The sequence below is a fragment of the Monoraphidium neglectum genome, assembly GCF_000611645.1.
Source record: "Monoraphidium neglectum strain SAG 48.87 unplaced genomic scaffold scaffold00808, whole genome shotgun sequence".
Lineage (NCBI taxonomy): Eukaryota > Viridiplantae > Chlorophyta > Chlorophyceae > Sphaeropleales > Selenastraceae > Monoraphidium > Monoraphidium neglectum.
In genome coordinates, this window is record NW_014012820.1 from 106 (window position 1) to 8688 (window position 8583).

At 63.5% G+C, this 8583-nt stretch overlaps 1 protein-coding gene across 1 annotated transcript; it reads left to right on the forward strand.

The window, feature by feature from the left end:
* Nucleotides 1-258: 258 nt before the first annotated feature.
* On the forward strand, nucleotides 259-8200 carry MNEG_5428 (putative Intraflagellar transport protein; the record flags this gene model as incomplete). Its single annotated transcript, XM_014046092.1, has 22 exons — nucleotides 259-350; nucleotides 572-704; nucleotides 1012-1070; nucleotides 1345-1451; nucleotides 1678-1804; nucleotides 2089-2143; nucleotides 2972-3043; nucleotides 3425-3521; nucleotides 3749-3832; nucleotides 4104-4189; nucleotides 4482-4604; nucleotides 4784-4822; nucleotides 5001-5093; nucleotides 5270-5365; nucleotides 5556-5897; nucleotides 6117-6261; nucleotides 6500-6600; nucleotides 6733-6810; nucleotides 6980-7070; nucleotides 7220-7311; nucleotides 7729-7791; nucleotides 8093-8200. The coding sequence occupies 22 exons, from the start codon at nucleotides 259-261 to the stop codon at nucleotides 8198-8200; spliced, it is 2283 nt and encodes a 760-aa protein (XP_013901546.1).
* Nucleotides 8201-8583: the final 383 nt, after the last annotated feature.

An 8583-nucleotide genomic window follows, 5' to 3' on the forward strand; every position in this document is an offset into this window, starting at 1 on the left:
CTGGACGCTGCTGCCGGGTACACGGACCTCGCCCTCAGAACGGACAGGCGCGCACGGGCGGGGTGTTGAGGTGGGGCAGGGATGCAGATATGCAGCCTGGCACCTGTTCCATGCATGCACCGGGCCACACAGCGAGGTCTGGACTGTCAGGTGGCGCAGCCACGTCGCAGGTCAAGGAGTAACGCAATCGAACGCCCAACCGTGACCGCCGTGCGCAGGTACAACGCGAAGGCCCACGTCAACAGGGGCGTGCTGCTGATGGAGGGCGGGCGCCTGGAGGAGGCGCGGCAGGCGTTTGGCGACGCGGCCGCCATCGAGCCGCTGCTCCCGCAGGCGCTCTACAACATGGGGTGCGCGCCTCCCGTGGGCGTCCCTCACCTGTGCATGCTTCGCCACGCACAGCACCTCACAGGGCGTGGGCAGCACAATTGAAGCTGTTGAGGTCATCTCACATGGGCAGCTGGTCAGCTGCGCACATACCTTGTCCCCGCCTCGTCTGGATCATCGCCTTTCCCTTGAAGTCTGGCTATTTCGGTGCTTTCTTGTCTTCCCCGGCCGCCCTCTGTCGCAGCGTGGTCAACCTGCGGCTGCAGGAGCCCGAGTCAGCGCTGGTGCCGCTGCGCAAGCTGCACACGCTGCTGCCGGACCAGCCGGAGGTGGTGCACTGCATCGCACTCGCGCATGACATGCTGGGGGACACCCAGGTGTGTGTGTTTGGCGGGGGGAGGTGGGCCGCAGGAGCTGGGCACAATTTTCCTGTGGGATTTTATTTCTCAATGCGCCATGATGGTCTATTTCTCAAAGCGCCATGAGCTCAGTGGGAGTGCCCAAGTCTGCACTCCGGCGGTGTCACAGCCGCTTGGCCGTTCAGGTCAAGTTTTGACCACTCGGGCCGGTGACCTGTGTGGGCGTTGCATACACACATGCGGATTGCTGGGACTCCATGTGCAACACGCCTCGCGCACGCCCCCAGCCATGTCCCGTTGCCGCAACTTGCTACGGGCGCCGCAGGGCGCCATCCGCTGGCTGGAGCTGCTGACCAGCCTGGTGCCAAATGACCCCGGCGTGCTGTGCAAGCTAGGCGCCATCCATTACAGGCGCGCATGCGTGAAGGGAGGACGCGCACTAGGCGACCCTCCCTACAAATGGCGCTTCCACACAACATGCATGCGCACCATGCACGGCCACCCCATTCGAGCCGGCGCACTCCGACGGCAAGCCCGAAGCGCCCCAAGGCGTTGGCCGTACCGCCCTCAGCTGTCCTCACTGCCGGACTGACTATTCCTGCACACCTGCTGCGGCTGCTGGGCCGTCGGTCCCCCCTGCCCTGCCCTGCCCCCTCAGGCTGGGCGAGGAGGCGCGGTCCTTGGCGTACTACCAGGACGCGCACCGCGTGTGGCCGGTCAATCTTGACGTCATCTCGTGGCTGGGGGCCTACCACGTGCGCACTGGTGAGGACCGCCTCGAGGGCCGGCTCAGAGCGCGCAATGCGCAGGCTGCAGCTGTTGACACGGGGCAGCTGGGGTAAATAAACTGCTTGCCCTTCTGAGACGCCGGGCCCAGCGTCATGTATTCCGGACCGCGGGCTTCGCCCCCCAGTCTCATTCAGCGCACGCGTCAGTCTGCCCCCTGATGTGCGCATGATCTCACCTTGCGCCCCCGTGACACGACGCCCAGAGGTGTATGAGCGGGCCGTCCCCTACTTTGAGCTCGCGGCCGCCATCCAGCCGTCCGAGGTTAAGTGGGCCCTCATGGTGGCCTCGTGCCACCGGCGCGTGGGGGCATACGAGGCCGCACTCGCAAAGTGAGCAGGCGCGGCAAAAGGGTGAAAAGGGAGGGGGGGGGTACAAGCGCAGAACACAGCAAATTCCTTGCTTCATACCGCAATTGCGGCGGAGCCAGGCCCTCAGACCTGGTTGCAAGAGTGATTTTGGGTCATGCGCGCAGCACAGGCCGGCATGGCCTTCATGAAGCAGTAGTGACTGCTGCCCGTGTGATGGGTCGGCCCTGCGCACGTGACAATCGGTGACCGACACATCCGCCCAAAGTGCACCCATGCCCTGCCTCACAACTGTTTGTTCCACCCAGGTACGAGTCCATCGCGGCCTCTCACCCCGGCAACACCGAGTGCTTGCGATACTTGGTGCGCCTCTGCCAGGACCTGGGCCGCACGGCGGATGCCGAGCGATACGGCGAGGCCCTGCGGCGTGCGGAGAGGGCGGCAGCTGCGGCGGCCGAGGCGGCGGCGGCGGCGGCGGCCGGAGCGGGCGGGCAGCAGCAGGGCGGGGGGCGGAGTAGCCTTGATGGCGGGCAGCAGCAGCAGCAGCAGCAGTATCAGCAGCAACAGCAGCAGCGGTTTCAGGAAGAGGAGCAAGGGGATGTCAGGGGCCTAGACCGTCACATTGCAACGCGGGTATCTGAGAGGCGGCGTGCACATGCAGGTTCTGCAGAGGAAAACCCGCCAGGCCGCGCAGCAGCAGGCGGCGATATGTGGGCCGGTGAGAAGCTTGGGGATGACCTACTGCCAATGTAATGCGTGTGATTTGCAGGTGTGCGTGCGTCAGCTTTCTATCTAATTTTGATGCGCATGGCCGACACAAGGGCCTGGCTGCCAGGATATCATACGCAGCCGGAGGCAGTTCAAGGGTTGTTGTTATGGGGCGCGGCAGACATTTCCATGCTGAGGTATGTAGGCTGCACACTTTCGGAGGGCAACATTTACTTTCACACCCTTCAAGTAGTGTCATTCACGCGCATATCGAAGCCTGTCGGGCTTTCCCGCGCGTGATCAGATCTGAGCTCGGCGTCGTGACGAGGAGCCACGTCAATATGGTGGGCGTGTGGCCGTCGCGACATGGCAGCATGAACACTGGAGGCTTCCAGATTATACACACGAGTCTGTTCACGAGGCGAGCTGAGCTCGCTGCCTGTCTCCGCGATTGGCAATCTCCGCCCGTCTCAAATATCCTAGGGGCGCAAGGTCGCGGCCCAGGCTCAGGAGGAGCAGGAGGTCTGCATCAGCGCCCGTGAGAGCTTTGAGCTGGTGGGTTCGAGATCGGCGAGTTGCGCTTGGGCGTGAAGGCAGCAGCGTGCGCAACATGCTCGGCGCGCTGCTGTGTCATGCAAAGGCTTGGCCTGGCTGGTGGTGAGTAGGAACCAGTAAACCACATCCCCATTTGAAGGAGGCGGCGACGGTTGTGTGGTACTCTATGGCCAGCGCCATGCTGCTCGCTGTTCAAACAGGCCGCGGCCGAACCCCCACGCGCGTCTAGCCGCCTCGCAGGGCTTCCTGGATTGTTGCACACAGCTAGGACAGCATGATGAGCTACATGCCCCGGTTTCAGGCAGACAATTAAAGGAGGGCCCTCTCCACCCTTCTTCCCGGCCCCACGCTCACCCTTTCTCTCTTCACCCGCCATGCCAGGTGCGCTGCCTGCTGCGCGTGAGCATCTACCACGTGTCATTCCTGCGCGGCCTCTTCCCTGATAAAATGTTCAGCGGCGCCACCATGAACAATCTGGGTGCGCGGGTCGCACGGGTGCAGCTCTGGCCTGGGATTGCAGGACAGGCAGGAGGGGCGGGTCGCAGCACAGCTCTGTCTGTGGACGCCATGATATCACCATGCGGGTCTTGCCTGTGACTTTTGGAGCTTGCATGCTGGTGCATCCGCGGCCATGCGTGCGCATGCGGCGCCCCTCGACCCATGCAGAGTATCCCCGCCCATGCCCTGGCCCAACCTGACCGCCAGGGGGCGTGACGGTGCAGATGCTGGGCGGCGACGGCGTGCAACTCAGCCAGGACGCCCAGAAGCTCAAGGACTGGGTGGAAAAAGGTGATTGTGTCCTGCATGCATCAAGAGCGGGCGGTTGTGGGGTCTGGCAGGCAGGGGTGCATGGGCAGGGGGTCGAAATTCGTGGCATCAGGTGTGAGCGGCCTGCCGCAGGTGGCAGCGCTTCGTGGCACATGCTGGGACGGCATCAATATGCTGCCCGATGGAGCGGCGGCGCCCTAGCTCTATCTGTGACCAGCGGACCCTGGCCCTGTGACTTTGCTGATGTTGCTCTTGATGTCTCTCCGGTGCATGTGGCATCACCCCTTGTCAGGCGTGGTGGAGGCTGTGAAGGAGCGCTTTCTGAAGAAGCTCTACTTTGGCATCGCGGCAGACCCCGAGTGCACCGACATCCTGGAGGTGGGCGGGAGCACGGAAGGTGAAGAGTCTGGATGGGAGGTTGGCAAGCATGTGGTCGGACGCTTGCCTTCCAGGCAATGTATGCCGGCCACCCGGCCGCACCCCAGCCTCCATTGTGTGGGCTAAGCACCAGCTGCATAGCATTACCTGGCCCCCACCTGTACCTTGAAGGGGCGGGCCCTGCCTGTCCTGCCTGCAGATGCGGCCCTCTCCAGGAGCCTCACTCCAATGACTTCCTCCTAGCCCGCCCCCAACACCCGATGCCCACTCCCATGGTGCCGCAACCTTGCAGGAGTTTGTGTTCACATTTGCGTATGGCGCCGACGGCGGCGGCACCACCATGAACTTGGACGCATCCGCTACTGCGGCGGGCGGCAAAGCGCACGCGACCTTCAAGGGCGGGAAGGCCGGCGCGGTGGGCGCAGAACGGCCGACAGGGGGCTGTGGGCGCATGCTTGTCAAGAGGGCGTCCAAATCCAAGCCTGCCAGGCTCCCGTGTGTCACCTTGCTGCTGGCACCACCCTGCCCGAAGCAACATAGGATATGGGAGGGCGCACATCCATTTCATATCCGTGTTGTTCTCAACCATCGCAGGGTAGCAAGCTGATCAGCATTAAGCACGTCAAGAACCAGGTTGGGACCAGAAATGCACCTGCACCCCTACAGCCATGGGCTGGGGTGCCTCTCGCAGGACCAGGCGCGCATTACCATTCGTGCAGCCCCCTTCACAATGCAGTCCCTCTTACAACCGACTACCACCCCACCCCCGGCACCGACCTCACCTCGCCGGGCTTGCAAATATACGTTCCAGATATACCGCCTCATGCGCACCCTGGTGGAGCTGTGCAGCACTCTGGACGAGGTGCCAGAGCAGCGCCACATTTTCATGAGGCTCACGTACCAGGTGGGGGGAGGCGCGGGGGCAGCTGCGGGCAGAGGCATGCAGATGGGAAGCAGGGAAGCCCTGTGTCGGGCCAAAACGCGGCTGGTGTGGCACAAGTTAGAAGCTGCCGCTCTACACAACACCATTAACACATTTGCGCAGTGCCAACAACCACAAATGCTGATGACTCATCACAGGAAGATGCCCCCGCGGACTACGAGCCGCCCCACTTTGCGCCCGCCACGGAGCAGCAGGCCAACGGCGCGTTTGCCGCCCAGCCCTTCAGCATGAAGGTGGGCCGCAGGGGCCAGCGGAACACCCAGCCTTTGTCTGGCTGGTTGGATCAGTGCGCAGACAGGTCTCGTGCTCCCAGTCATGCAGCCTCCTCGTGCTTCTTGCCCTTGAACCCTGTCACCAGCCCACTCGAACCCATGATGTGCTTCTGAGGAGTAGCCGCTCGTGACTGCCAAACCCTACCTGCAGGCAGGCAGCTTGGCTACCGAGCACCACCGTGTGTCGGTGCGCGTCAAGAGCCTGCTCGACGCCGTCGACGACGCTGCGTGCGCCCCCGGCGATGACGAGGAGGAGATGGTAGCGATGGGCCTCGCAGCCAACGGCGCCGACGCCGATGCTGGGGGCGGCGCTGCCGATGTGGCTGCGGCTGCTCAGCACCAGCAGAGGCGCGGGGCGGCTGCAGCCGGCGGCGGGGGGGCGGACTTCAAGGGGGACGAGGGCGACGAGGGCGGCGGCGCCGTGGGCTGGGGCGAGGGAAGGGGAGATGGCGTGCAAGCCGGCGATCAGGACATGGCCATCGAGCCTCGGCAGGTGAGTGGGAGTGAGCCCGGTGTGTTTGTGCACGGTCCAGGGAGTGTTGACGTGCAGAGCGCGACCTGGTGATAGCCTGCTGCACGTGGTCGAATTGCAATGATGGGGCGCTGCTTGGCCTGCTTGGCCTGGAGCCCATCAGATGGAGCCCATCAATTGGCTGACCCTCCAACCCTTGAGGTTGGCGTCCTTGCATCTCGCATGCCGCCCACCCACCAGACCGCATTGAACCCCGGCGCCGCCGCCCACCGCGGCATCCGGCGGGAGGAGGCGACGCCGCCGCCAGAGGGCGAGGGCGGCGGTGGGCTGCTGGGGCCTTCCCAGGAGGTGGATGGGCCTGTCAACACTGACCGGATGCTGCATGGTGCGAGGCTTTCTGAGAAACATTGTTTGAACATGACATTTGCTAGTTTTGGGTTTACACTCGGTTTAAGATTGCGATATGCTGTCTGCACGGAAGTTGCCAGCGGCGCTGCACTCACGTGTGTGGAGCTGCTGGCTGGACTCCTTGCGCTCGGCTGCCTGGCTTGCCTAACAGCAAAGCACTCAACCCTTCGGTGAGGCCTTGCGTGAGCCCAAGCCACTCCGCTCCTCCCCCGCAGATGCCAACCAAAACGCCTCGCCCGCCTCTGGTCTCAACGATGACCTGGGCGTGGGCCACCCCGACCAACTCGGCTACCCACCAGACCACCCAGGCAATGAGGTGCGCCGCCGCGGCCACAGTTTAATACCTGAGGGCACGAAGGGGTGTGTTGAGCGGCCCGCCCGCCTGCGCGCGCTGCTCCTCTAGGGCTCGCAGCGCAAGGATGCCCCTCCCCCATGGTCCCTGATTCAGGATGCCGCCATGGGTGACGCCCACCCCGCGGACCAGCCGGCCCGCCATGTCGGCAGCCAGGCTCTGCATGATACCCAGGTGGGTGTTTCTCTAGGGGGAAGTGGCCCTTGCGCAAAGCAGCGCTCACACGCTATGCTCGTCGCATCCATGCCACGTCATTCTGCCAACGCCCAGAGTAGGATTGACCATATTTGTAGTGTCCACCCACACTTACTGCTGCATTCGCCCACATTTGCTGACGCATCAGGTGCCTGCTAACGAGGAAGAGCTGCTGCAGCTGACGCTGGCGCCGCCGCCCCTGGATGCAGCCATGGAAGACCTGCAGCTGGCCGGGAGCGGTGGGTGGCTGTTGACGTTGGAGGCGTTGTCAATCTACCTGCTGACTGTCTGCAGGTAGCCGCCACAGTTCCTCTTAACACCGCGCACACAGCCCACCAACTGCAACACGCACTGTCGCTGCCCCCCCTCCCCGGCTGGCGCGCTGCAGGCCCGCAGGCTCCTGCGGCGCCCTCCAGCGTCGCCCACCACATGGGCGGTTCCCAGACCTCCAGCCAGGCCGCGGCGGCCGCCACTGAGCGCGTCCGAGCGCACATCCTTGCGCGGGTGGAGAAAGCGGGGCAGATCAATCTGACTGATGTGGCTACCTGCTTCTGCATGGCGAGTGGGGGCCATTTTGCCAGCCCGTGTCGGTCAGCTGACATGGGTTAGATGCTAGTAGGAGGATATATTGATTTGTGAGAGATTCTTTGTTGGTGGGTCAGTTGTGGTGTTGTGCCTGTCGGTCAGGTGTGGTGTCACACCACAACGGTTGTGGGTGTTGCGTAGTCAACAGCAACAAGTTTGGCGTTGCCGGAGCGTTGACCCTGTCAGTGTTCATGCTGTCGATTATTGGTATGGTTGTCCCATTATGAAGGCAGGTGTCCCCCACCTGGAACCCTTACTAGGGTTCAAGACCCTGACTCCTGCCAAACCTCCTCCATGACTGCTCCCCTGCAGGTGCCCATGCAGGCCTTGGAGAGCGTATTCGCCTGCCTTGTGGCTGACAACTTGCTGCAGCAGGTTGGCTGGATGGCCTGATTGGTTGCTGTCCTAATGCACATTCATAATACAAAACAAATCAAATGCAAGGGCCGACCTGCTTACGAGGTTCGGCAAGTGTAGTTGAATCTGCACGCGCTCAGAGCGTAGCCTGCATCCAGCATTTTACTGATGAGGTGTCATGCCATAAAGCACCTACACCTGATGCGATTATTTTGTACCTTAAACTGCAACGATTTTGCCACCGCATGTGTCATAAAAGCATTTCTTGCCATCCCGCCCCAGGCTTCCTGCCCCCCGTTGCTGCCTCGCACTGTGGCAGGTGACCGCTGACGACTACGCACGCGCGGCGGCCGGCGACTCGGACGACGCGCCCGGCGGCGGCAAGCGCAGGGGCGGCCGCACGGGTAACGGGGGGCGTCGCGCCTGACACTTTTCGCTGCGGGCGGCTGCGACCGTGCTTGCCAAGTGCTGTGTTCTTGTTTGTGGTACAGTCATGCTGCTCCTGACACCACACACCGCCCTTTTCTCCCCCTGCCCAGTTTTTGTGCCCCACCTTTCTCTGCTCTCCCTCATGTCGACCTGAGGCTGGCCCACCTGCTGCCCCCACAGGTACCCACCCAGACCAGCACGAGATGCCCCCACCAGCCCCTATGGACCCCTCCACCACTGGCCGCCGCAACCCGAAGCGCGGCCGCATCCCGCCCGACGCGACGCCGACACGATCGCCGTGCGCCGCCAAGCGCGCCTGCACCGCTGCCACCGCCGGCGCGGCCGGGGCGGCTGCCGCAGCCGCCGGCAGCGGCGGCGGGG